This window comes from Balearica regulorum, chromosome 23 (genome assembly GCF_011004875.1).
Source record: "Balearica regulorum gibbericeps isolate bBalReg1 chromosome 23, bBalReg1.pri, whole genome shotgun sequence".
NCBI classification, from domain to species: domain Eukaryota; kingdom Metazoa; phylum Chordata; class Aves; order Gruiformes; family Gruidae; genus Balearica; species Balearica regulorum.
The window spans coordinates 3,470,844-3,498,418 of NC_046206.1; the positions used below are offsets into that span (position 1 = coordinate 3,470,844).

The 27,575-nt window shown below is 60.7% G+C and overlaps 2 protein-coding genes across 4 annotated transcripts in view; one reads left to right on the top strand and one right to left on the bottom strand.

Annotated features, from left to right (window-relative positions):
• BCL9L (BCL9 like) overlaps positions 1–27,575 on the top strand; it is a 68,793-nt gene that overhangs the window by 8,230 nt on the left and 32,988 nt on the right. The window contains exon 1 of one of the 2 annotated variants that reach the window (XM_075774744.1): positions 10,402–10,899. The exons of the other annotated variant lie outside the window; for it this stretch is intronic. The gene's annotated coding sequence lies outside the window, so the exon portion shown is untranslated. Of the gene's footprint in view, positions 1–10,401; positions 10,900–27,575 lie in introns of those variants that run through there. 2 annotated transcript variants of the gene reach the window in all.
• LOC142604930 (uncharacterized) lies at positions 20,966–27,164 on the bottom strand. Of its 2 annotated transcripts, none has more exons than XM_075774751.1 (3): positions 26,880–27,164; positions 22,666–23,446; positions 20,966–22,472 (listed from the first exon to the last, which is right to left on the bottom strand). In XM_075774751.1, the coding sequence occupies exons 2-3, from the start codon at positions 23,141–23,143 to the stop codon at positions 22,195–22,197; spliced, it is 756 nt and encodes a 251-aa protein (XP_075630866.1). In that variant the 5' UTR covers positions 23,144–23,446; positions 26,880–27,164; the 3' UTR covers positions 20,966–22,194. The 2 variants fall into 2 exon arrangements, with proteins under 2 accessions (XP_075630866.1, XP_075630865.1); XM_075774750.1 differs by lacking the exon at positions 26,880–27,164 and adding an exon at positions 23,515–24,840.

Consider the following 27,575-nt stretch of genomic DNA (forward strand, 5'->3'; position numbering starts at 1 on the left):
AGTAACAAACACCTCCCACTCAAATTCATGTCCAAGGAAAGTGTATCGGCTTTGTCTCAATTAACTTCCAGAGCTCCACAGGCTCCCCTTGCTGTGAAATCTTCCTCCTTCCTCCTGTTGGCATAGCTGCTGCATGGCTGGATTTTGGGGGACTGGAACCAGGACGCCTGGTCGTTTCTTCCGCACGGGATCGCTAAAAGCAATATGTTTTGGTACTATAGCACTGATAATTTTGCTGTTAGATCATGCTGGAAAGCTTCAGAGGTGAGCTTAGGCAGTCCTGTGTCGTGCTGTTCCGTCCATTTTCTTCCTGCCCTCTACACGCGCTCCAGAGACACAAGAGCACCTTTTATGCCAGACTTTCAGGGACTCTTAGACAGGACGCGCTCTACATATTGCAAAGAGTCAAATCTCGAATCTCGCTCTCCTTTTGAATGGAAGAAGTTGTATCGAGTGCCTGCGTCAAAGGGCGTCTATACAGTTTATGCCAAGTGCAGTCCAGCCCCCATAGAGCTAGATGTCTCTTCTGGTTCCAGCTGGATATCGTGCCTTTCTTGAAACCTGGGCTCCACTTAGGAAGGACCATCTGGTTACATCTTGTATTTTGGGGCCGGTGCAGCCTTCTGACAGGGCGTTTCAGTACTAGGGGTGTCCTGGGGACCGATAGGGCCGTCCCTCTACCCCTCCCCAGATCAGCCCAACGTGCAGCTTTCTCTGCCAGGTAGAGGGACGGCAGGTTTGTGCGGGAGCTGCTGGCACCACCTGTGGCTCTTCGTTCTGCTGGCCCTGCAGAGCAAACGTGGGCAGAGGAGGTTCCTTTACCCTCGGGGGGGCTTCTCTTCTCGGTGGGCTCCCTGGGAGTTGGGGAGCGCTGACCTGGGGTCTGTCCTTTCGTGTCTCTGGCAGCACAGCGCAAATGCACATCTGCATGACGCTGCTGAAGCATCGTCTCCCTGTCGTGAAATATTCATGCCCGTCTCCAAAAGGGCTCCGGCGCAGCAAATCTCTGTGTCCCTCTCCACGCTCGCAGGCAATCTGTGCTGCAGAGGGGGCCGCTGCGGGCTCTGCTGCGAGGTCAAGCCAGATCCAGGCAGCTGATCTCTGTCTTTGAGGAAATAAAACAGAGCAGAAAAGAAGTAGCAAAACCCCAGGAGGTGCTTTTGAGACTTAACCCTTTCCAGGCTGGGCAGGACCAGCAGAGAGAGCAAGCAGTGTAAGCAGTGCAGGGGGAGTCAGATCTAGAGAGCAGCCGACATGCTGTGGTCCTTTCTCAGGCTGGGAAGATTGTTCCCAAGCCTGGGAACCCTGCTGGAACAGGCTCTGCTGCTGTTGGATGTGCTGGTTTAAATCCATCTGATGCAAGTTGCTGTGCTTCTCCTGGCTTTATTGAAAGCCACCTTGATTTCACTGTATTCGCTCCGCAAAGTGCAAGTCCTTGCTAGAATGTCACGGAGGAGTGCTCCGTTTCCCCTGTGGGTGGACAAGCATAAATCTTGGGTCTCGTGAGTTACTTCTCTTCGATTTTTCCCCCCCCCCCCCCCCCCATGTTCAGGGCATTTTTGAGCCTCCTCCTCATTTATGGTTAAGATGTCAGACGGTGAAAGTAATATATTGCGTCAATTACAGGGAGACTGCTCCGCTCGGGGGAAAGTTTCTGGGCTGGGAGTGGTGGCGGTAGGACTCCCTCAGTGACCTCCGTGAGCCCTGTCGTGCTGCGGGGACCTCGCCTCGCTAGGTGACTCTGGAGCAGAGGGAACTGCTGCCCAGGGAGCTCTCTGGGCGGGCGTTAAGGTGAGGAGGGGATTCGGTACTGGGGCACACAGCGCAGGGGGTGTTTGAGCGGCCTGGCTGGGCTGGCGGATGCAACTGGTTCGCTTGTCCCTCCTGGTTCATCCCCTTGATAATCCGATTTATATTCCCTTTTCTTCCCCTGGATCCTGCTGTTACCATGGGAACTATGTGCACAGTTGCATTTCATTGGCTTCTGGAAAAACTCCTTTTTCCCTTTTTCCCCCCTGTCTCTTTCCCCTTTTCCAGCTTGGACACAGAGCTATGGCTGTCGGAGGATGGGGAATCTTGCAGGGCTTCTGATAACTGGGACGAAGGCAGCGGTTAGAGGGAGGAATTGGGGAAATCAGGCAAGATTGTTAGGGATCGGATGAAGTAATTCAGTTTATGTGGTCTTTAGCCTGGTCTTTTCTGCATCCCGCAGCTGTGAAAGGGAGTCCTGGATAGCCGCTGTCCACGAGTCTGCCCGCTCACCCCACGGGCCTCTCCTGCTTTGAGTCCACTGTTGTCTCTGGTGGCCTGGGAAGCCAGCACCGAGGTGGTACATACCGTGCTCTTCCTTGTAGCTGAGGGATTTTCCTGCCTGTTTCTGCAAAAACCAAGCTGGTGTCGTGACTGCTGTACGGTTGAGAGGCAGTAAGGGAGGAGACGCTCGGTTCTGAGTGTCCGTGCCACGCTAAGGGCAGTTGCCAAGTGTGTTAAGGTACCTGTTACACAGATATTCCAGAAGGGCTGTCTCTGCAGGAAGGCGTGATTGAACGGCTCGGGTGCCAGATGCAAGCTGCCGCTGTTGGCGGGGACGGAGGGTTCCGTTTAGCTCTTCGTCTTCTAGCGCGGGGATGAGGACGTATTGCACGCCGCGGAAATGCATTTCCTCACTTCTGCGCCTGGATGTTAAAGCTCTGTTTGGCATTTTTCACTGGAGCCACAGTTTCTCCTTTTCCTCTTAATTAAAACATCCCCTTCTGCTGTGCACGTGCTGCTATTCTGTCAGGCATAGCCCCGGAGATAGCCGCATCTCCTTTGCAGCCCCTGAGAGAGTAAAACAGGGTAAATACAAAGGGCGTTTCTCATCCCAGCTCTGGTGCTGCACCTCGGCATCGGGTGCAGAGAGGGGAAAATGCGGCTGCGATGCGAGCAGCCCCGCTTTCCCCGGGGGGGGGGGAGCCGGAGGAGGAGAGCGGGACCCCCGCGCTGCCGGGGTGGGAGCCCCCGGGTTGCCCGGGGAAGGGCCGTGTCGTGCCCGGCCTGCCCTGCCTGCCGCTGGGGGAGCCCCCGCCGCTCTGCCCGCCGGGCCTCCTCCCGCCCCGGGGCTGTCGCCCCCGGCAGCGGTGGCAGGGCCGTTGCGCCGCCCGCGCCCGCCAGGTGGCGCCGCCGAGCCCCGCGCGCTGCCGGCGGGCGCCCCGCCCCGCCCCGCCTCGCGCTGCCCGTCAGTCCTCGGCCCGAGCAGCGCTGCCGGTGCTGGGGACGGAGGAGCCCGCTGCCCTCCGCCACGGCCGTTCCCCCGGGCTGGGCAGGGCAGGGCAGGGCTGGGGCGGCCCGGGACCCCCTGCCGGTTCTCTGCCGGAGGCCCCGGGCCCTGCCCGGGCAGCCCCGCGCCGGCTGCAGGCAGGAAATGCCAGCAGCCTCCTGTGCAAGCCAGCGTGTCCCAGGGCGCGGGTCGGAGATGGCGTGCGGAGCAGCCTTCTTCACCAAGAGGGGAAGCTTCCCCTCTTCACCTCTTCCCCTCCTCATCCCTCTGCCTAGGCAGTGGAGGGACGCGGGGGTACTCCCAAGGCCGGAGGAGCTGGCCCTCTGCGTGCATTCCTCCGCTCGTGGCAGGCAATGGCGTGAATGTTTAATATCGCTGACATTGGAGAGAGGGAGGAGCGCGGGGAGAGGCAGCCAGTCTCCAGCGCCGTGCTCGCCTCGCTGCGCGCCATGGAGAAGGCAGGCTGGGGTTTGGTAGTGCCTCTGTGTCCGTAGGGGTGGATGCAGAGGGCACCGTTGTTGGAGGGCGTGAAGGGAGGTGGAGAAATCTGGAGCACGAGAGGAAACTGAACAGAAATGCAAGTGACAACTAGTTAGGCAGGGATGGGGTGGCCTTGGCAAGGAGGACCTTTTCCTTGTCCCGAGTTCTGTAGAGTCCTTGTGGCAGTCGGCTGAGGTGCTCGGCACCTCTGGCACGAAAGTGCCATCAGACCTGCGTAAATGCACGAGCGTTTTGGGAGACTGAGGCGCGAGTGAGCAAGGGCTGGGTGAAAACCGAGGGAGCAGAAGTGGGAGCGGAGCCTGGACACGCAAGAGGAGCCAGCCTGTGGCTTTACTCAGATGGTCGCCCTCCCAGGAGCACGCGGGACAGGTGGGTCTAGCCAGTCAACTGTGTGTTGGCGCAGGTGAGTCGTGCTCCGCCAGCCCTGCGTGCGAGGCTATGTGCCCTGCTCCTCTGCAAAACACGTCTGCCCCCGAGATGCTGGGGGAGAGGCTTTTCCCTCAGCTAGAGATTTGTGTGGTTGAGGCATTGCAGACACCAAGATGCGCATGACTGCCTGGGGCGCGGACGCTGCGTGTGTGGGGAATGGGGGTAGGAAGGGCTAGTCCAAGCTACCAGCAACACGAGTCCTTGTGGCGCTGGCAGATGGCGCAAGGCAGCAGCACGCTAACTTTTCCTGTTACGACCCCATTTACAGAGCGGTGATTGCGAGTGACCCCAAATACTAATAGAGACATTGAATTTGTGTCAGGCTTGTGACCTCCCTGAAAACTCTCCTGATCTCCGCTCTGCGACTCGCTGACACAGGGCTCGAGTGTCTGCAGTGACTGAGCTTCCAGGAGTCCTCCGGAGATGAAGGCGCTGAGTAAATAAATCAAAGGGAGGGGGAGTACTCCACTCCTGGTTCTGCCTTACTGTAAGATTGTAGTAGCAGGGACAGCAAAAGCTGTTCTTGCACCTTCCTCCACTATCTCGTTCTTCCCTGGTTCGATGCGGCAGAGACTCACCGGTGCTCGCTCTGCAGCGTAGCTCCGGGGCCGGCGCCCATGCGCCGTGCTCCGTTCCTGCTGTTTGTGGTTGCACATGCTCCTGCACGCCCGCAGAAAGCACGTCTGCCCTGGCACCGTCTCTGACACTCGGCACTGGCGCATACGCGTGAAGATTTGCCCCTCCGCGACACGCATTTGCCCGTGCATGTGCGCGCGGCATGCGCCAAACGTGCCGAGGCTGCTCTGGGGGTGTGGGGGGGCCCGCTTTGGCAGGCAGGGACCGGAGCTGTGCGGGCCACCTGTGGCCAGCGGGCTGTGGGCAGGCTGGCAGAGCCGAGGGGGAGCTGAGGAATGCCACCGCGGCAGCCAGACAGCGCAGGGAGCCGCACGCCTGCCTGCACGGACCCGAAATCCTCCGGAGCCCGCACGGGGCCTGCTTCTGCCTGCGCGGCCGGCCAGGAATGCCACGGGGAAGGGAAATCTCGCTGCTGCGGGGTGGGGGGAGCGCCCCCGCTCCTGCCTGGACCCCTGTTTCCCTCCTGCCTGCGCCCTGCCAGGCTCTTTTCCCCCTGCGGCGGGGGGCGCTGGGCCGAGCCCACCCGGCTGCCCGCCCGTCCTTTCGGCGAGGGATCTGCTGGCTTTGTGTCACCGAGGCTGTGCGATTCCCGAGCCAGCCCTGCCTGCTCAGTTTTTCCAAACCCGCACTCGGGAGGAAGGCGCCGTATCAGGATAAGAGTCCTCCCCGCCCGCCCCGCTGCCTGCCACCTTCCCGCTCCCCAGCCAGCCCGAGCCCTGGGTGGCGGTGGGAGGCGCCGGCTTTGCCGATGGCTGCGTTTATCACGCTGGTGGCCTCGCTAAACGCTTTAACCCTTCGCGCCCCGCAGGCGTTGCTGGCAGCAGGCTGGGGGGGTCTTGCCCTGCTGGCAGCTGCCCGGCCCCGCGGGCTGCCTGGCGGGCTCCGGCTCTCCTGGCCCTTCCAGGTTGGCAGCCGGCAGAAGCTCCGTCCTAGCTCCAGCGCCGGTAAACCTCAGCCTTTTCTTGGTTTGCCGCTAGCCAGGGGCTGCTCTGGACCGCAGCGATGTAGCGGGACCAGAGACAAGCGAAGCAAATGTCTCTTGCGGGGCCCCGTGCGAAGGGCAGCCCAAACGCAGCTCGGGCACGTAGCTGAGGCCGGGCTGTTACGGAGGTAGGAGTTAAGCTCGTTTGCCGTGCCGCCGTCCCAGCGGCATCAGGACTGTGCGTAGCGGAGCTGGAATGACTTCCCCTGGGCTGCAGCGAGCGTCTGAGGTGGTGGGAGGACGAGGCTGGCGTTCAGAGCGCGCGGGAGTCACGAGAAGGGGAGAAGGCTGGAAGAGCTACGTCGTGCCTGCACCCGTACAGGCATTACGAGCGCATCTGACGTTGTGGGAATAGCAAGGCATCCCGCAAGCCAAGACACCAAGCCTCGGTGTCTTTGTGATCCTGGAAGAGCGTCAGGAGTTTGTCTTTGCTAGACGATGGTGTGTCAGCCGTGCTGTGGCTGCAGCAGCGTAATTCCATTTGGGAAGACTATGGCTCAGCTTGATTAAATTCTCCTCCGGTACTCCAGCGCAGGCTATGGTTTTGCCGTTAGGACTGCCACGTAGGAAAATCCCAGCGTGCGGAGGGGAGCCAGGGCCCAGCTCTGGTGTGAGGATGCTGAGCGGGAGACCGTGCCTGGCCGGCTGCATCGCTTCACACGTTGCCTTTGCGCTTCCCGGTTTCTTCTGGCTGCGGGGTGTGAACGGCCTCGGCCTGCTGGAGGTGTGATGGTTAATAGGTTAGTGCGAACGAAACGGGCTGGGCTCCCGTTTGAAAGGAGTAGAGAAGCCAAGCTGTGGGCACTCCCAATTCTGTCCAGGTCCATCTGGCCAACGGCACAGGCTGCCTAGGCAGCCGCAGAGGTGGCAGAGGTAGCGCAGGCTCCTCGCAGCTGCTGGCGGCCGCCCTGCTCAAACTCCCAACGAGCACGGAATGAGGGAGCCCATTCTTTCCCCGGCTGGCTGCAGGGCTGGGCACAGACCTGGGGCCTCTCCTGGGTTGGCTTTTTTCCCCTTTCCCTGAGCGACGGCTTTGCGGTACCATCAAAACAGAAGCGGGATTGAGACCTCGCGACGCAGCCCGAGGGAGATGGAGGCAAGGCAGGGACTTGCGAGGCTGTGGGATAGGATCCGTGCCAGCGTCTGAGGGGAGAAGGGGGCACTGTGGCCAGGAGGCTGTGTAGGGATGGGCAGGACCAAGGGTAGCGTGGGGAGAGCTGAAAAGGCGTTTTTAGGCCAGAGCCTACCTCTGCAGCAGCCTCCTCCATCTCCTCACCGGACCTTTGCCTTTCTGGGGGAACACGGGGTGAGTCTGCATGCCAGGTCTGCGGATTTAAGGCCGGAGCTGCCCCCGCCTCCCTGCTCCGTACCTACGTGGATCGGCACAGCGGAGGGCTGCTCCTAAAGCAGGCATTTTCGCGGCTCCGGGCTTGCTTCCTTCATCCCAATTCATCTGTGCTCTTCCATCTCTGGGGCCTCTGCTGGGGGTTGGTCTGGGGCTGGAGCAAGCCACTGGGGAAACGCTTCGCAAAGAGGCAGCTCCAGCTAACTGAGAGTCACATCATTAATTCCAGTATAGTTAATTGGACCTAATTAATCATATTCATAAGTGTAATGAGGGCCTTGCCCACAGGGGTCTCGCGAAGGTCTGGCGTTCTGGAGAGGCGATGGGAACGAACAAGTCCCAGAGCCTCGGAGGCGGCTTGGGACCCGGCTGCTGTGTACCGCAGACGTCTTCATCCGTAAAAGCAGGACAGGATGAGGCCGATCCTTCCGACCCTGTATCCCAGTATCCTGTGCATCCCACAGAGGTAGAACACGTTGGGAGCTTCTGGGTGGCCGGTCCCAGTTCTTCCCAGGAAAGGCTGGCGTCAACGGTCACAGATGGTGCTCTCTAGCCCCTTGACTAGTTTGGAAGGGAGACTCTTGATTTCCTGGGCGCACGTTTTGCGGCCCAAAGGCAGGAAAGCCTCATGCGAGGGAAGGGCAAGTGAGAGCGCGCCTGGGCATCTCGGCCAGGGGCTCGCTAATGCGCTGATGTACCAGGCAGCTCCTGGGATGAGCTGCTGCCCTCTGTGGTGGTGGTGGTGGTGTTGGCAGAGGGAGGCTTTGAGGAGCTCCAAGGACTCTGCTTCCCTGTCTCCTCCCCTCCCTGTCTCTCCTAGCGTGGGCGTAATGATAGAGGAGGGAAGGGGAGACTGGGAGTCGGAGTCAAGTGTAGGGAGGGCAGCTAGCCCGGCAGATGTTAATTAAAGACAGAGGCTCAGCGCTGAGCCGGCAGCGGCTGGTCCTCCCGCTGACCTTTCCCGGTCTCGCTCTGCCACTTTCATGTGCGCAGGCTGGGAGAGATGCGAGGGGCTGTGATGTAGGAAGCCCGGGAGGCCGCGGGGAAGGAGCGGGAGGGAGAGGCAGCCAGAGGGCCCGGAGGACAGGTGGCTCTGCACGTCCCCTCTGCGCCAGACGTGGCTGGAGGGAAGGAGCTGCCAGTCTGCCCCTGGCACCGAGCTGTTGTGCCAGACAGCGGTGGTTGGGCGCTGCGCCTGTGCGTGCCGTCTGCAGGGACACGAGCCCAGCGCTGCTACTGGGAAGGATGAAAGCGTGAAAATATGTCACTGCTTGCCGACGAGGCGCCTGGGAGCTCACCAGAGAGGCAAGGAGACGCGTGGCCTCGCTGCTCCCCGGTCCCCGGGAGGAATACGTCAGGGTGCCCCGCATAAGCAAACAACGCTCGATGCTGCTTTTTGCAAAGGGGTCCCCGGCGACCGCCCAAGGAAAAACCCTTCCCTCTGCTCCAGGCTCGGCTGCTTTCCCCCAGGGCACTTCTGCAGGCTGGCGAAGCCACCCTGTGCTGGGGACAAAGAGGTGCCTGCAGAGACCGACGTCCCGTCCTTTCTGTTTGGGTCTGGGAGCGGCCGGTGCGTTCCTGCCCGCCCTCGGGCGTCTCTTGCCGGCCGCCGCTGCTCTCTGCCTGGCCCTGCCCGCAGCATCGCCCGCTGCCTGCATGGCTGGGGAACGGGGGTGGTGGGGGGGCAGCGGCGCTACCTCTGCGGGGGGGAACCTCAGCTGCCTGCGCTGCCCGCGCGCTGCCCGCCGCGCTTCGCTCCTCGCCAGGGGGCGCTGCCGCACGCGCTGCCCGCGCTCCCGCCGCGGCCCCCCCCCGGTTTTCGGGGGGTGTGCGTGTGTGTGCGTGTGTTTGGGGGGGGGGTGTGTGTCCCCCCCCGCTGCCGCCTCCTCCCAGGGGCTGCTTCTGCTTCCCAGGGGCAGGCTGGCTTCCTCGCCCCGAGCCGCGGGAGGGCGAGCGACCGGGGGGGTCCGGCCCCGGTGGGCGGCTGCGGATGTGCGCGCAGGCGGAGCGGGAGGGGCGAGGTGTGTTTTCGTTTTTCAATCGGGGCTGCTGCTGCTGCTGCTGCTGTTTCTTCCCATCAGCGGAGATGGATCGCTTGTCCCTGGATCCCCTTTATCTCTGCAATGCTGGGAGATGCTGCCAAGTGGTCCCTGCCTCCAGCCCTCTCTTCCCAGCCCACCCCCGAGCAGTTAGTGCACTGCAGACAGGAAGGTGACACATCCTGGTTAGGATGCTGCTGGCATCATCCAGAAGCGGGTGGACTGGCTTAATAGCCTGATGTGTGTGTGTGTGTGCGCGCGTGTGCGTGCACTTGTGCGGCTCCCTTCTGCCTGCGAGGGGGAGGGAGCAGGCACAGAGCGCAGGAAGCCAGCGAGCCAGCTGTGTCCTCTCTCAGCTGCATCCTGTAGCAGCAGCAGCAGCCCGCTGTCGGGCCGCAGCTCCCGAGGTCGGTGGAGGGCTGCACTCCCACCGCCCGGCCGAAGCAAACGGTGCGTTTGAGATGGACGCTCTTTCCACCCGGGCCCGCACCCGGCTATCCCCGGCCATCTCGCCTCCTGTGTCCCTCTGCTCCTCAGGCCTCGTCTGCCTCTCCCCGCTCCCGTCACCCCCGCCCCGGTGTAGCTGTCGATGGAGGCCGTTGCTCAGGGGAGGAGGGTGGTTAACTCGTGGAAAACTTGTTGGTGAAGACAGTAGCGCGCCGCCCTCCCCAGGTGCTGGGGCCAGCCCTCGTGCGTCTCGTGCATGGGCTCGGGGAGACGCGGCAGAACGGGGGCTCAGGTGTGGGACCTCCCCCCAGCGCAGCGAGGCTCGAGAGCAGGATGCCCAAGGCTGTCAGCACGACCAGAACGACTCGGAGGCTCGCAGGCCGATGTTTTGGGCGACGAAGCAGGGCAGAGAGATGCTCGGTAGAGGAGAAGTCCCGCCGCCGTCGCGGGGAGGTCCGGGACGCAGTGCCGCTGCGTGCGGGCGATGCTGGGACCCGCGTGCGACCGTGCCTGTGCGCGAGACGACGGGACGGGCGACATCTCCCGCACCTGGATGGCCGCTGGCAGGGAGACGACGTCTCCCCTCGAGGAGGCCGCCGGCGACCCCCAGGCAGGCCCCCCCCCCTCCCCAGGCCCCCTCCCGGCTCGGTGCTGGTCCCCGGCAGGCCGCTGGGCGGCCGGCGGAGCGCCCGCGACGAGGAAGCGGTTAATCAGCGCGCGGGGCTTTTATTTTGACAGGGCAGCGCCTGGCTCCGCGCTCGGAGGAAAGTGAATGATCCTGTTTCTCCAAATGATTATTCAGGCTCCGGCGGAGAAAGGAGCACTCGGCACGCAGCGCCTCGCCCCTCGCCACGGCGTCCCCGCCCGCGCCCGGGCCGCCGCGCCCGCCGGCACCGCAGCCCGCCGCCCGCGCCCGGCCGCCCGCCGCAGCGCGGGGAAGCCGCCCGCGGCCCGGGGCCGGGCGGGCAGCCGGGGCCCGCCGCGGCCGGACGCTCACCTCCGCCGGCGGGCGCGGGCTGGAGCCGCCGCCGCCGCCGCTGCTGCCGCTGCCGGCGGAAGGAGCGGCGCGGCGGGGCGGGGGGCTCCGCCGGCAGCGCCGCCGCCGGCCCCGGCCCCGCGCCCCGCGGCGGGCGGCCGAGCCATGAGCGCGGCCCGCGCCGCCGGCCCCGCGCCGCCGGCCGGCCCTCAGCAACCCGCGGAGCCGCGCCGCGCCGCCCCGGCGGGCTCGCCCGGCCTGCCCTGAGCCGCCGCCGCCGCCGAGGTGAGTTGCCCCGCCGGGCCCGGGCGGCCGCCGCCCCATTGTTCCGCCCCGGGGAGGGAGGGGGGGGGGCCGGGGCTCCGTGCCGCTCCGCGCCGCTCCGCGCAGCCGGGCCCGCCTCGGGGCTGTCATCCGGGCGCATCCCGGTGCGCGGGGGGCAGCCGGGAGCCGCGGTCCCAGCCCGCCGCCGTACTACAACTCCCAGGGGGCGGCGGCGGCGGCGGCGTGGGCCGCGGGTGGGGGCGGCGAGAACTTGGCGGGGAGACGGCGCTCGGCCTGCCCGCCGCTTCCCCCGCGGGTCCGCGCCTTTCGCGGCCGCTGCTCCGGGCCCGGGGACGCGTTGTCAGCGCTCCCGCTTTCCTCGGGCGCGTCTTGGACGTCGCCCCCGCTCTGCGTGGCCCTTCCCGCTTGACTCGCTCCGGGTCCCCGTAACCCAGCGCCACCGCGAGTGGGGTTCCGCTCCGGGCGCAAAGAACTTGCTCGCACCGCGCCCGCTTTTACCCAGGCCGCTCCGAATGTTGCGAGGCGTTATCGGTGCTGTTCAAACCCCAGGGAGGATCGGAACCGGGATTCCCGTATCCGGACTCGCCGCGTCTCGCGTGGGGTTTAACTAAGCGGTCCCGTCGGAGCCCGTGCTAGATGTCAGGGGACGGCTCTCCCCTCTCTTTGTGGTGTCCTAGGCGATGGGCTCCTCTTCCCTCTTGAGGTAAACCAGGCGTGCGGTCGGCTGAGAGAGAGGGGAAAAAAAAAAAAAAAGGGGGGGGTGGGGGGAGAAACACCACACGTACACACTTTCCTCGTGCGCAGAAGGGAACCGATGTAACAAAACCTTCCCTGCGTTGTATTAGGGACGTGTCTTTAGCAGGTGGTGAACTTGTCCTAGCCCCGCTCTTGCTAGCAACCACTTGCTGGAGTAGAAATGTGAGAAGGATGCATATCTGAACACATAAGTAATGCTACATGACAGGGCAGGCTGTTGTGTTGTTGTGTGCGGCGTCTGCGCGCCTCGGGGGCAGCGCTGTTTGACAGGGTGTCGGGCTGCCGTGTCATACGGTTGCGTCCCGGCTGCGCGAGGCAAAGGGCCGTCGACAGCGTGGCGCGGAGGACCGCGGCGCACCTTTGGCTGCGGCGCGTTCCCCGCAGAGCGGTGCTACGGGAGACTTAGCTGCGCGTTCTTGACCCGCTGCGAACGCCGCTACCTCTCGTTATCCTGCCCGGACGCCGTTTCGTGCCAGGCACGCGGTAACGACGCGCAGCTCCTTCCACCCGTCGGTCGCCAGGTCTCTGCAAAGGGATGTGCGTGCGCCTTGGTTTGCTACTTTGGCGGCAGGAGGGATAAGAAAAGTGAGTCACAGAGGAAGTGATTTGCCCAAGGTCGCACGGCGAGTCTGTGTCAGTGCCGAAGCGAGGCCGGTGCCCACGATAACGCTGGCTGCCACCACACGTGGGTATGTAAGACGTGCCCAAGGCTGGTACTAGTGCAAAAATCACCGGGTCGACGTTGTTGTCTCGTTCTCTCTTTCCCTTTGGTAGAAGGATGAGCGTATCGGCGTGCCGTCTCTACAGCAATTATCTGCTCCATCGGGGACTTTCTCCATGAGCGTTCACACCCTAAATGCTCTAGAACCTTTTTGTCTGTTTTTTTCACGTGTGTTGCCATTTTAGCTGGGCGGGCGGTGTGATCGGTGCCTCCCTGCCACCCTGGCCCGTATCTTGGTTACCTTGAAAATCCATTTCGTGGTGGTTGGTATTTTCTGCGGGGCAGTGTTGTAGGTGTTACTATGTGTCCCTGCCCCGAAAAGTCCCTTTTTTCTTTCCAGACCACCCTCCCCCCCACCCCCCCCCCTCAACTGGAGGGGAAAAAAAAAAAAACAACAAAAAAGAAAAAGAAAGCAGCTAAAGGAAAGCTTACTCAGAAACTTGAAACTGCAGTTGTTGTTCAGTTGAAGAAAGTGAAATAGTTATGTTTTGTACTTTAAAGCCCTCCGCCTCTTGCATCTCGCTGTGTTGCTGTTGGCAGGTGGCTCTCAGGCCACTGTGTGACAGAGGGGACAGACCGCTGTGTGAAGCCGCTGGGCTGGACGTACTGAGCTCGCTGGGTTATGCTGCTCCAGTGCAGCTTCTGGGGGTGCGCTGGAGTTGCACTTCAGCAGCTCTGCAGAGCGGTGGACCTCGCCTGTGCTGGCTTGGAGTCCCTTAGGTCCAAGCTCAACTCAGCCTTTGACTTTTCTAGTGAGACGTCGACCCAGCTGGCATCATGTCCTCTGAATACAGGGGACGTGTTTGGTGGAGGGGGGGGGAACTTTGCTTTTCCTTCTCCCCGCTGCTGTTCTTTCTTGCTGAAACGCTGTGAGCACTCTCCCTCCCAGCGGCGCTTGCTGCGTGAAGGGGTGCAGAAGGGAGCGGTAGCTACAGAGGAGGCTCTTGGTTCCCTCTGCGGGGAGCATCAGCTCTGTCCCAACCGGTGGCTGGTTCTCACCGCTGTCTAGGCGTTGCTCTTTGTAGCTTACCCCGGTCGTCTTCAGCTAGTCGCAGAGTCCTGAGTAAAACACGGGTCCTGGGATTGTTTGCCGTGCCCCTGTCTCTTGTCAGTACAGCGTCCAGTTCAGCGTTGACATCAGGACAGCCTTTGCTTCTTTGCGCCGCCTCAGGTGATTGTGTCAGGCTCGGCGGCTGCCAAGAGTGAAATTTTTTAGCCGTTGGAGCGCTCGAGGATGTGTCTGTGTCCCGTCCCGTCCCCCCTGCCCCAGGTCCAGATGTGCTTTTGCTGGCACTAAGTGTGTATTCCAGCTGCTAGGATGGGTTTTAAGCTGCTCGGGTCTAGCCATTTCCTGGGGATGGCACAGGCTGGCTGCCAGCTCTTAATTCCTTAGGGCTCCATCCACTTTTAAATACCCTGACTGACCGATCTCCCAAGCAGGCCTCTTCTGGGGGGGTACGTCCCCTGTGGAAAAGCACAAGTTTGCTGTTCCTGTCCAAGAATGCATCAGGGGTCTGCTCCACCTGCGAGCCTGCGGCCGCTGAGCTGCTCTTGCTGCCTCCTCCCAGGGATGCCGGCCATCCCCCGCAGCCGAGCAGAAGCCCGGAGCTTGCCCTGCAAATGTCATTTTCCTCGTGCCGTTGCTCTTTTGGCAAAGACCTGGCACCGCGCCAGTGCCCTGGACCGAGGGGGAACATAGGAGAGTTGTGCTACGTTTGTGTCTGCTTTTTGGTGTTTTTAACAGGCAACACGGTATGCAGATGCGTGGATATATGATATAACGAAGGCTAGAGATGCCATAGCGATGTGATGTACAGATGCAGCAATATTTTGTCAGTGTTCTTTAAGCTGCATCAGTGAAGTGCTAGGAGGATTGCCAGCATGACTCTTCTGGCAAATCAAAATCTAATGCAGGTCAGGACTCGGTGTCACTCGGCTCTCCTTTCCTCCCAGGAAGATGTTGACTGGCAAACGCATCTTCTGGTGATCTCGCGCATGGGGCTGGGGGGGGAGAGGGGGGCTTTGGATACTGACTTCATGTAGTCGATCTCCATGAGATGAAAAAAACCCTCCGAGGTTTCCTGCGGTGCTGAAGCTGAGGAAGCAAGGGGCCTAGGAAGCATTGCAGCTGCTTTGCTTCTCACTTGTGCGCTTCCAGCAGCTCTGTGCGGCACTGGGCGGGGGGGGGGGGCAGTGAGGGTGGCCGAAATGAGATTCCTCAGTTCTTCCCAACTTCTGTTTCAAAGTTGCATCCTACCTTCCGGCAGGTCGGTCTTTGTTCGTCTAGTTTGGCTTCCCATCTGCGAGCACCACCCCAGGCAGCCCTGGGTGGAAGGTACCCAGGAACTGTTACCGGAGGTTGGCGGGGATGGTTTCTGTTGCTGTATTTTGCCCTTCCTTGGCCTCTCCCCGGGAGGCAGCACCAGCCAAACCACGTGGCGTGGATGAGAGGCACCCTTCCTCCTTCCGTAATGCCTGTTCCAGGTCATCTGCTTGGCACCAGGCCCTTCCTGGGAACGGGGAGCTGGTTTTGTTTTCTCCCTACCTGGTTTTCTTTGAAACTCAAAGGTGGAGAGGGTGATGGATTTTGTTCTAATTGGGACCGGTTCGCGGTGGCGCTTGCACTTGCCACAGGGCTGTACTCGGCAGGAGCCAGCGTAGAGGAAGCAGTTTGCGTCGCTGGCACCTGCCCTTGATTTAAGGGAGAGCCACGCTACAGAGGGGCGGCTTGCCAGGAGCCCTGCGCGCTCCCCGTGTCCGTGGTGAGCAGAGCTGGGCTTGTCGCTGCCCTGGGTGGTCTGGTCCCTGGTGTGGCAGGAGACGGAGCGTGGGACACCTCGGTGTGGCGATCCAAAGCCTGCGCCGAGCCTCAGAAACGTGCGCGCTGCTGTTGGGCATCCTGACCAGCTCCGAGTCCAGCTTGCTTGGCCTCGGACCTCCCTTCCCAGCTTGCCGCCCCTCTCCCAGGGCGTGGGACGGGCTGTCGGAGACATGCCGCTCCTCAATGGGCAGGCTTGCCTTGATGCCAGCCGCAACCCTCCGCTGGAGAAAGCGGTGTGAGGATGATGGGCCTCAGCACCGTAAAGCGACGAGCGGAAACCTGTTCTGAGCAAGCGCTCAGCTTTTTCTGGAGAGGTGGGCCGGTTCTTTGGCAGCTGTCGGCATTTGTGCGCAAGTGGCTCCCCTGTATCCCGGCGTCCTTGCTAGATTGCCAGACCGGTCCATCAGGCAGCGTTTTCCAACCCCTCCGCATGGCCAGTGATGGGAGGGCAGGGTCTTCACCTGGTGTCTTCTCCTGCTGCATCTTTCCAGGCAGCTTGTAGGCAGAGGAACATGCTAGCTGCACCTGGGCTTCTTTGGGAGACTGCGCTTCCCCGATGCGGGTGGATTGCGTGCCGGCTTCGGCCGGAGCTGCTAGAGAAAACGGCGCTTTGTTGCTGGGTTTTGCTTCCCACCAAGAGTAGGAGCTGGGTTTGGGGTTTGGTTTTCTTCAGCTACGACCCAAGATGCCTCGAATCCCAGCTAGGGGATGATGGGGAGCCTCTTCTGATGCTGGGCTAATAGCCTCAAGATGGCTTTAAGACTGGGCTGTGCGCTGTGCCCAGAGGTGGGGCGTCACCCTGTTTGGTGAGGAGCTCTGCTGGAGCCAAGTCCTGGGCCAGAAGCCAGGTTTGTGATCCGTGCCAGAGAGGGCGAGACTTGGAAAGCGAAGCAGAGCTCCTCCTGTGTGAGAGATGGCCTGAAATACCGAGCAAAACCACAGAGTGCTCCTTGTTCCTGCCTATGCCTACCGGTCTTCCCTCTCCCTGAAGTATGTGGGAGGCCACAGGACGGATCTGCTAGGGAGCAGGAGGGCCGCGCTCCTCAGGCACCTCTGCTCCATCCTGCCTCTTCGGGCTGCTGATTGGGTTGGTTTTTTTGCAGTTTTGCTTTTTGCCCTGCCTCTCCCATTGCTCTATCTTCCCCTTCCCCATCCTTGCTGCTGCTGATTTGAGGGCCACCTCCTTGCAGGGGGGCTGTCTGGAGCAGTGCCGTGTGCTCCTTCTGTCACGGCTCAGCTGAGCAGCTTTCCTTCTCTTGCTCGGCCGCTTACCGCAGTGGTCGAGGAGAGGAACTGGCCAGGATATGGTTTGTGTAGAAGATGCTCCGCGGCATTGGCTGTTTACAGACTCTGTGCTTCTCAAAATGTAAGCACAGGAAATGCCAGGCTCTGCTGGGGTCTGTGCGAGCAGCGTGGCCCCTGCACGCTGGGTGTCTTGCAGCCTCTGGCAGTAGCGATGTTCTGCACGGTCACAGGCCGGAGGAGGTTTCGAGCGCTCTGCAGAAGCAAGGGCTTGGGGTTTTTTTTCCACCTCCGAAATAGAGACTGGGAGGAAAAGTGAAAGGAAATGACTTAACCAAAGACAGGAAGGGAATATGGGGCAGAGCTAGGGACAGGAGCCAGGATTCCCAATTCCTGCTGATCGCTCCGCTCCTACTCAGCTGCCTCTTTGGGTCTCAGCCTCCTATTCAAGGCCAGGCGTAAGGGGGCTTTTCCAGCCCTCTGAGAAGCTGGAGGTCAGGAGCTTCTCTCATGAAGTCTCCTCAATGCTCGGTGCATTGTGAGCTTTCCAGTCCCCCAGTGTCTCACACCCAGGATTTGCCCAGCTGAGAAAACCGTGAGTTGGAAAGCTATGACTGGTGTGGTTACAGCAGAAGTCGCAAACCGTGTCCCTGGCTAGCCGAGTCGAGCGTCTGGTTCTCCAAGGAGCACCGCGTCCTCGTCCGGTGCGTGCTCTGCAGAGAAATGCCGCTCTCCCCGAATGCTGCACCCTTCTTTGGAGGGCCATACCCAGGTTCCTTTTAAGGGTTTAAATTAGGAGAAGCTGTTTCTCTCTGTTTGCAGTGCATCCCCTCCTGAAGTTGGCTTCGCGGATGTTCTTCCTTGGCTTGCCACCCAGGGCTTGGTGACTGATCAGGTGTGCCTGGTTCTGCAGGCAGGGACTCTGTGGAGCCTTGCACGCTTCCTAATAGAAAGTATATTCTTAATATCCTCTTTGGAAGAAAGGCCCCGCTAAAAAGCTGCGTGTCAGTGAGCAGTTGTGCCCCCCTGCAGATGGGAAGGGGGTTTCAGCAGCGGGTGCGATGACTGTTGCTTCGTTCTCTTGTTACGCAGCGCTGGGCTCCTGGCTCCTTGGGAAAGGCACAGTGGGAGGCTGCGATCGGTAAGAGGATGCTGGCTTACAAAAAGGCTGTTGCAAGGGTCCTGAGTAGCCACGCCGCAGGTCTCCATGCTCGGGGCAGCGGGGAGCTGGATGGGGGGAGCTCTGAAGGGCAGTAAGCGAGAGCGCGGGCCGCATCTCTGGGCAATTCTTCCCAACTGCAAGCTGGCCGAGGCTGTGGAAACCCCTGCAGCACTGGAGCTTTCACTGCTTCCTCGGCGGGATTCGTTCCAGCGCTGATCTGCAGTGGAGGATCGGGCCAGACAGGGCCTGAAGGGAGCGGGTCCGGCCACAGGCGAGCCTCGAGCGCAGCAGTTAGGTTGGGCTGAAAGCTGCCTGTGTCCTGCCTCTGTGCAGCCTTGTTTGAACTTTTCTCTGGCAAGGAGCAAAAGGAACTGGGGAGACCTAGGGCTGGTCCAAGCAAGTTTCCTCTGCTCTGCCCGCCCCCAGATGCAACGGGGGGAACGGCGGCAGCTCCAGACTGCCGTCCCGGAGCGGAGCAGTTTGGGGGGGCCTCGGTCACGACAGCATTTGAGCAAACGTTTTTTTTGCCTCTGGTGTTCCCTGCCTCTCGGGCTGCGACGCAGGGAGGGGGAAGTGAAACTGTGGTTCAGAACAAGCCCTCTGGATGGCAAGAAAATTGCTGAGTAGCCGGTTTCCAGGTTGCCGAGGTCCTAGCCAGGGCCCGGCGCGGCTGCCAGAAGCAACAGGCTTGGAATTTCCTCTGCCTGGTGCCAGCTCCTCTTGGGCTGGCCGCAGCACCTCTGCTGGGGCCGGGGCTCCTCTCGAGCCCCGCGGATGGGGCGCTCCCGGAGCAGGGGTTACGCCGGAGCTGGAGCTGCCCCCCTCGCTCTCGCAGCCTGGTTTCTATTTTCTTTTCCAGGGTCCAAGCTGTTTTGAATTATGCAGCCTGCGCCTCCCGCGGGGCTCCTTGAGCAGCCGCCTAATGAGCTGAGCTCCTGACAAACTTTGCTCTGGCTCTGGCTACGCTTGGAAAATTTTACAGCCTTTTCAGAAAAAGGAAATGCCAGGAAAGGCCTGTCTCTTCTTACTTTTATGAGGGGGTCCCAGTTGAGAGGGGGCGAGATGGGTTTGGAAAAGAAGATAGGAAGGATTTTGTATGCTGTGGTATATACGCTTTCTAGGATCGGGGCGAGCGGGCTCTATGCCTCCTGCCAGAGCTGGGCACAGCGGGAGCGAGACCCGCAGGGCTCTCGGAGGGCGCACGATTGGGCGCAGGGAAGCAGTGACTCCTCTTCTACAGGGAGGTGGTGGTCTGCGTCTTCCCTCCCAGCTGCCAGCATAGCTACTGGCTGTTTAATCTTGGCTAATTATGCTTTTTCTGAACGGCAGTGGTTTTACTTCTACTGCGGTCGCAGACAGAGGCTCCTGCATGCGGATGCGCTGCGTGTCGGTCCGTGAGGCTCGTGGGAAGGACCGCCGCCGGATGCCAGGCTGGCGGTCTCCCCATCCCAGGGGGACGGCAGGGTGCCGGTGCGCACGGGGGTGTAGGAACACAGGTGCCGCCGGCACAGGGTTTGACTCGAAAGGGACAGTCTTGTGTGACTTGCCCCTTTGGCTGAGCAGCCACGTTAGGGTAGGAGAAACCAGAGCACAAAATAAGCCGTGACTTGCCTGCCTTCCCTTGGTAAGACGGCGCTGAGCAGGGAGCCCTTAGTTTTGGATGAGCTCCCCCTCGGTGAGGTGCCGAAGGTCTGCCCTTGCATTTGTCCGGTTTCCTTCAGCAGAGCCTGCCGAGCACGGCGCTGATCTCCCAACAAGCGCTTCTGTCCGGAGAGGCGCTGGGGGTACAGGCTGGTCCCCGCCATCCCTCTCGCGTGTCCTCGCAGCGTCCCAGATCCCTTTCCAGTGGTAAAAAGGCATCTCACGGGGACTGGGGCGGAGGGACGGGTTGGAGCCTGTAAAACTGCAGTGGGCTGGGGAGCTTCTCCAGCGGGGAGGGATGGAGGTTTCTGTGCGATCCGTAGGCATCAGCTGCTGCCAGTCGTGGTGGATGAGCATCAGACGTGGGCGGCCATTGCCCTGGGTGGAAGGAGCCTCGCGCCGGTCCTGCTTTGAGGGCTTTGCCTGTACGCCTGTCAGGAGCGCGGCTCTGGATAGCTATTTGATTTGGCAGCCTGTGCAGGCCTGGCAGCCCGAAGTGGGATGCGGGCACCAGAACCGTGCCCTCCTCTCCCTTTTCTTCGTCGCTCCACCCATCCCCGGCTTTCTGCTGTGTTGGGCAGGAGAAAGCACCTCCCTGGGGCTGTGTCCCCTCCTCCACCTGGAAAATGAGTGATATGTCCCCTTTCCTTCCTCGGGGCTCACGGGCAGAAGCTGAGATTGCGTTTGACAGCGGAGGCCAAGCGCCTTCGCTCTGCTGCTGGGAAGTACGAGTGCAGCTCTCCAGTCGGCTTCTCGCAGAGATGGCACGAGCTTCTCTGTCCCAGCTCGTTCCCGGAGCTCGGAACACGTGGGAAAAGTATTCAAAAAATAGTTGAATACCTTTTTGTTACTGTTATTTGTTTCTGTGATGCCACCTGTGCGTATCTGGTTTAGAATGGCTGCAGAAGATGGGGTTTGTGCTCTTTAATTAGTTTCCTGGTTGTCAGTGGGGCATCCTGTTTCACGTGAACTTGACGCTGCAAGAGAAAAGTCCAAAGCCCCGTTTGTCGTCCTGTACTGATCTCATGGGAAAGACAACAAACGAAGAACAGATAAGTGCAGGGACAGGGCTGTACTTCAGTCAGTTGCGCCTTTCCTTCCAAAACATTTCCGCAAGTCAGCGGCTCAGTAATGATCTGCCTAGGTTGCCCACCTCCATCGGAGAATTTGATGTGAGTTTTGTTCCTCGCTCTTTTAAAACTCTCTTTTTAAAAAAACAAACAAACAAATAAAAAATCACGGGATTCGGTGTTTGAATCTGTGCTTTGGGGCCTGCTTCAAAAAACAAAACCGACCAACCGAAAAACCCTCCCGAACCCCAAGCCTGGTTTTGCTCGCTGCAAGTCAGTTTCATGAGTTGAAGTTGTAAGCGTTTTGTTGATAAAAAAGGAGTTACTTTGCCTTAAGAAGTGTCCTGTCGCTTACAAATATTTTGCTATAGATGTAATTTTAGCCCTGATTTTGCAGGTGTGTTTGGGTTTGGTTTTTTTAGTGAGAAGAGTGATTTACCCACCAGAGAGTTTGTGCGATCAGGAACCTTACGTGCAAGTGACTGCTCCCCACCCTGCGTAGTGCTCTGAAATATTCAGAGAGACTCAGCTACTGGTGGCAAACGTTTATCGGTTCGTTTACTGTGCTTTTTAATTGAAAGTTGTTTTGCCAAGTCCTAGTCTAATTAATATGTATGCCTTGGATTAGTAGGTTTTAGACTTTTTTTTTTTTTTTTTAAGGGCTTCTTTTCTGATGCTGGTATGGACCCCTGCGCAACAAATCTGAGGCTATTGCAATAATACGCTACCTGCCTTCAGTACTTCTCCCCGTTTAGGTCGCCCTCTGAGGTCCACGGTGGGTAGGTTTAACACCAGCGAGGCAGGATTTCCTAGGATTTCCTAGTTCTCAGGCTGATGCTGGCAGTGCCGTGCTCCGAGCCCTTTCTGTGGAAAGGGGCGATGTTGGCATCCCTCGAGGCTGCTGATCCCTGTCTGGGTGATGCCAAGCTTTGTATTCGTCTCGCTGCAACCAGATGGAGAGGTTAATTGCTTTGCCCAACCTCAGGTTGAAACAAGATTGCAGGAGAGGGTAGCTGTAGTTGATGGCTGGTTAGTTGGAAGGGGAGAGAGAGGAGAGGTGAGCGTGTCCAGGAGCAGTGGCGTGTTTTGGGGTTGCCTTTCCTCCAAGACCTGATCCCGAGCGCGTTGGTTGGCTGCTGTTTCGGCGTTTGATCCCTGGCCGTCCCTGGTTGCGGGTGGCGCGATGGCTGGGGCTGTGGTTGCAGTTTGCACTGTATTTGGAAAGGCTATCGGGAGCGCGCAAAGAATTGATCTCTCTTGGAAATTGATAGAAAACACACCAATAGCAAACACGCCAGGAGGCCAGGCGCGCTCTTCTCTTGCTACCTCCCTGCCTCCCCACTGGGCACAGAGCTTGATGCAACCAGAGTAGCTCTGTTGTCCTACTTAGCGGACTCAAACTCAGATTGTGTGCAAGTGGCTCAGCTCGAGGCGAGAGCCCAGCAGCGCTCTGGCCAGACGTGACGTGCTGATGGTCGGGGAGGGGACGAGGCAGAGCTGGGACCTGGTTCAAGAAGAACGCGGGCCGCGCAGGCTCCCTTCTGCACGCAAGGTGTGCATCCACGGGGTCCCGCCCTGCTCTGGAGAGCCGTGGCTAACGGCAGACCCTGGGCTCGGGAAGGAGGAGAGGTGTGGGGGAGTCGGGATTGTGGCGTGAAACAGTGGGGGGAATCTGTGCATCGCCCTTGGCCAGTAGACTAGTCTAATGCCTCGTCTGATTTGCATATCAATTAATTTTTATTTTAAGAGGACTCAAGTGGACCCAAGTGCCAGACTGCATCTCAGTATGCTGTAGGAGGAGCCCAGGAACTGCTTGATTTGATCTGAACAACAAGCCCGAGGGTGGTATCGCTTAACGAGCCAAAGACCCCTCTGGCTGAAGTCAGTCCCTTTCCATCCGAAACGGGCAAGCGCCAATTTTTCTGAGGATTTTAAGATCCTTTTGAATGGTCTGGGCAGTGAGCGAGTGAGAGAGGGTGGCGTAGACCCTGGCGATGGTCGGGATGCTGTCTGACGGGAGGATGGCTCGCCTGGGACCTGCCGCTGCCCTCGGGTGACCCGGTGCCATTGGCCAGTTCTTTACGGTGCTGCTCCCTGTCACCGTACATCTCGTCAGACCGATGCCGCCCAGCTCGCCGCATCCCAGGTGCGGGACACAACCTGTGGGAGAAGGGTGTTTTGTGGGGTAGCTGCTGGATGCAGAGCCCCCCTGTTCGGCCTCACTGTTGTGGGGTGGGGAGGAAGCCAACCTCCCCTGCCCAGAGGCAGGAAACGAGAACCACGTGGGCTGCCTCGGAGCCCCGCCAGCACCTCGCGCTCGCACCAAAAGCAGCGCGGCTGGGCTTGGGCTCACCGGCTGCCCACCACAGCGCCGGTGGCCCTGTTCTGCGTCCTCTGCAAAACGAGGGGGGGAAATGTGGGCCCCCCTTGGTGATGGTGGGGGTTTCCCCTTTTGGCTCCGCTGCTCTAGTGCCCAAAGGGGGGGAGGCTGCGGCCAGACCTCCCGGCCTCTCTTCCTCTTTCCGCCGGGAATCTGTTGGGCCTCCATCCTCGGGCACTTGCCTGGGCTCTGTCTGTCGGTGCCCGGCTGTCGCGTATGCCCGGAATAAAGGCAGCTCCTGGACTGTAGCACGCTGCCTTCGCCTGGGGAAGAAGGGTCTTGCAGTTTTCCACAGCAGGGCTTTTTCTTGCTGCGTTCGAGGTCTCTCGACAGTTATCCTGAGGTCTTTCTCTGACCCCCAGCTGGGGTCCTGGGACTCCCGCTTCCCGTTGCTGAAGTAGCGGTTGTCGGAGGGAAAGGCAGCGTAAGCTTTCTCGGCAGACTCTGTCATGTTTGTCCTGTTCAATTACAATGCAGCAGCAGTGGCACCAGCCGCCGCCTTCCTCCCCTCGCTGGGCTGGAGCGCTGCAGGCTTTCGGCAAATGCTGTCTGCGGACATCTGCTGCCTCCTCCCCCACCGCCTCCTGGCAAGCGGCAGCAGCTTCCCAGCGAACAGCCTGCTCTTTGCATCACCCCCCGCACGCCCGACCAAAGCTCCCTTCTGCTCTTACAGGCTCCTTCGCAGGACCTTGAAATGGTGGTTTCCCCGGTGCTGGCTCGGCTCCAAGCGGTCTTCCGTCTCACAAGACCGTAGCTGAAAAAAAAAAAAAAAAAATCGGGGTGCCTGATGGAGGGGAAAGGCTTATTAAAGGTGATGCTTACCCGGTTCTGGCTTGTGATTCAAACAGGCAGCCCTCTCCTTGGCAGGTCTCCAGCCAGCGCCTGGGGCCTGAGGCAGGCGCGGAGTCTGGGGCAAGACGCTCGGAGCCGTTTGACTGGAGCAGATGCGGCAAGGTCAGCTGTGAGCTGCAGCCCTGGTGCCAGAGCTGGATGCTTTGGTCCGATGTCTGGCTCGGATCTGTCCTGTGCAGCAAAGTTCGCTATTGCAGGTTTTCCTCGGGCCCCTTCGAGGAGAAGGGAGGTTTGTTTCTTTCCGCTCTGGGCGAGCGGTGGGATGATGTGCTCCTCGGGTGCAGAGGGCAGCAGGGCTGTGGATTTCTGCCTCCTGAGAGTAACCCCCAGGCTTGGTAGCCCTGCCATCCCGGCAGCAGGAAGCGCCCTGCAAAGTGGCGTTTCTGTGGCTTCGGTCTCTCGGCGCTGCTGCACCAGGTTCCCGTCGGTGGGTATGCGTTTGGCACCAGAAAGGGTGGCGGTAGCCTGAGAGGAGATCTTTATCCCCAGCCCGGCCAGTCCTCCAACACGAGAGACCACAGAGATTCCCTGGCTGCACCACGAGTGCTTCTAGCCTGGGGGCTTCTCTGGAGGTGAGAGTGGAGGAGCTGGGAGGGATGGAACGGAAGGATTTAATGAAGAGGGCGTGGGGGTGGGGGGTGCACATCGCAAACTCCTTTCTGCTGAAACTGGTGAAGCAGTAGCTGGGAGCATGAAGGCAACGCCGGGCTATGATCTCGGGGAAAGCCCAGAAGGAGGGCTGAGGTATGTGGATTAGTCAGAAGAGATGGTCGAGGATGAAAGAGGATTCAGCAGCTCTGACTGTAAAGGCAGGTTCGAAGAAGGAGCTGGAGGGATTGCAGGTGGGACATGAAAACAGGAGCTTGGAAAGATGGAATAAACGAAGCCGGTGGGGAAATTTGCCGTTTTGTACCTGGATCAGAAAGATGCGAGTGTGATTCAAGGAGATTTAGACAAGAAGGCACAAGTCTGTGTTTGGAGGGAGAGGGATCATCTTCTTCGCTGTGACCATCTTTGCGGCAGAGGGGTGCAGAGGCACAGCCGGGTCCCCCCAGCCAGCTTGGGGGAAGCGCGGTGTTTTGCAGGAGCATTGCTCGGCACACGGTTAGTTGACAGTGGGTTCTGGCCCCCCCGTTCGGTTAGTAAGGCTGCGGTCTGTGCCTGCGCCAGGCGTCAAAGAAGCGGTAGCGGGAGAGCTGGGTGACTGCCACTGCAGGAGCTGGTGAAATTGTCTGGGTGCCTGCGATGTGACGTAGAGATGGGAGCTGCAGGGCCAGGCTGGGGCAGGGTGTCTGGCTGACAGTGAGCAGCGAGGCTGGGGACTGCATGGCGAGCAGCGGTGTCACCACCAAAGGGCCCTGGTGCGCCCATCAGCGCGCTTTCGGGCGCCAGTCTGTGGCAACCGGGACCGGTGCTGCTGCGCTGAGGGGAAGAGCCTAGAGCAGCAGATCCGGCAGCCAGACCCGAGTCGAGCGCTCAGGTCTCCTGTTTGCCTGGGCAGTAACCGCAGGCCCCTCCTCCTCGTCGGCGCGGCGCTGAGCACGAAGGAGATGAAGCGAGGGAAAGATGGGGCATGCGTCTGAGAGGAAGATGAGAGATGCCGCCGAGAAACAGAACTGAGCTCCCTTCCTCTTTGTGTGCTGGCTGGCGGATACTCGGTGGGGTGGGGGCAGCGGGGCTGGGCTGCAGGCCAGAAACACTCGCACACATCCCTGGGAGAGGAAGCTGAAATGCTGCAGGAAGCCGTGCTCTCGCCTGCACAGGTGATCCTGAGCCGCTCCGTCGCAGGGGTGGGACAGCAAAGCTATGCCTCCCCCAGCCAGCCAGACCCTGTCCCAGAGCCCCGGAGGAGGTGGCTAAGGAGATAAGGGAGCCCTGGCAGGCAGCCTTTAAAGCTCCCCCCACCCCGGGGAATGGGGAGCATCACCAGCAGCTGGAGGCAAGACTGGTAGGTCCTGGTGTTTACCTGATGCTGAGGAGAAGCAGAAGATGCCACGTGGAGGCCGGTCGCTGCCTCCCCCAGGAGATGAGCGGGGGAGAGGGGGAAGGCAGCTGGGCATGACGTTACCCTGGAGGAAAGCAATGATGAGTGGAGGCAGAGAGAGCGTCAGGGCCCAGGAGGTCACTGGGGAAGGCATCCTTCCCTTCAGAGGAGAAGGGGTGCCAGGAGTCCGGCAGGATCCTGCCCACAGGAGCGCCATCTCCCGCCGGTGCCCTGGAGCACCTGGTTAGTGCCGCTGGTCACGACTTTGTGCCCACCGGCTTCTCGGCAGGGCCGTGCTGTGGCGGAGGCAGGCGTCTGGGGGCCACAGGGACTGGTGTTGGGCCTGAGGAGACCAGTACCCGTCTCTTCTCCCTTCTGCAGTGGTGCTGGGCGCGTTCCTGCGAGGCGCCCGTCCCTCCGTGCTGAGGCTAACACAGGGCTTTACCGCAGGCACTCGGCTCTCGCTCCACCGGCCTCTTGTTTTCCCCTGCTGGGAGTCTGACTCCTGGGGCTAGCCCGCCGGCGGGACTTGGCGAGCCAGGAAGCGGGCTGAGCTTGCACGCGGGCGGCTGAATCCAGGCCCCGGGCGACGCCAAGGCTTCAGCTGGCCCCCGGCGGGTCTGCGGCGGCCGTCCTCCCCCGCCCTGCTCTTCCCGCGCCGGAGGGATGGAGCCAGGAGAGACGGAGGGGAGGAATCGCGCCGCGAAGGGTTAACGGTGCGCTCCAGCCGGCTGCTCTCGGCAGCCCGGGCTGTGCTGCAGGAGCGGTGTTTAGCAGCTTGCTCCAGTTGGCGTCTTTCCCAGAATGCTTTGGAAAAGCACTGACCTCTGACCCCCAGTACAAACTGAGCCCAGCACGTGGGAGGGAGAAATTACTCCCAGACCTTCAGGCTCCAGGGTTTACAAGCTGCCTGCAATAAAGCAGCCATTTTTTCCGACAGTTACTAAATCTCCCCTTTTAGCTCCGCTGCAAACCTCTACCCGTCGCTCCCCGCCCCTGCCCCCAGCCCCGCGTCCTGCTCAAATCAGAAACATCTCCGGAGGTGAGGCCAGCCTGTTCCCCCCCCTCCCCAGGCTGAAGGTTAGGGGAGAGCTCGAGCCCCGCCGGCCCGTGAGCCGTGCCCCTCGCCCTGCAGCGGTGGGTCCCCATCCGCCTTGGCAGCTGTCCTTGCGTCTGTCTGCCTGCTTCCTGCGTGAACCGGTGCTGGCAGCAGCAGGCTCCCCGGGTGCGCCTCTGCAGCGGTCCCCGGGGCGGGGGTCCTGCACCTGCTCCCCCCCCGCCGGCGGGGTGCACATCTGCGCCTCTCTTCTGAGCCCTCGCGAAGCTGGCGGGGCGCTGCTGGAGAGGATACCTTGTCCAGGGCAGCTGGCAGAGCGCACGCTTCGGTATTGTCTTAGTGTCCGTGCTGGGGACCGGGACCCAAAGGGCAAAGGTTTTCTTCTCGGCTTTGCTGATGGCTGGGGTGGCTTTGGGCAGGGCCTTGGTTTTTCTGTGCTTCCGTATCTTGAATAAGAGCCACAGGGTTTGCACTCTACCTGTCGTCAGCTCCTTAGGTAACTTATTCTGTCTGCGCTCCCCGCAGTGAGCGAGGGATTAATCTCCAGGGAGGCTGGCCAGTTTCTATGGGAGATCACTGCGTGGGAGGCTCACGAGGCTTCACCAGCTCGTGTTTGTAATGCCTGCTGCAGCTGCAAAGTGCCAAGTACTGCTTATTCACGTACGATTTCATGACCGTCCAGTTGTGTGGAAGCGCCGAGTCGGCGTGGGGCGGTGAGCTCTGCGTGTCTGGTGCCGTGCCGAGCGTGCCAGCGCGTTGCATTGCCGCAAAGGGCGTGGGGAGCGCGCGTTCGTGTTTGTACAGCGCTTTGGGAACGGTAAGCGCTCGTTACGAGTGGCTACCGTGCCATGGGCACTGTGGGATCCAGATAAATAAAACGGGAGCCGGTATTTCAAAACAACCTCTTCCCCGCTCCTCCCACCTCCTGTGCACATTCCTCCAGCGGGGAGCAGGCGAAGGTGGGGAGCTGCCAGCAGCACGCAGCCCTAG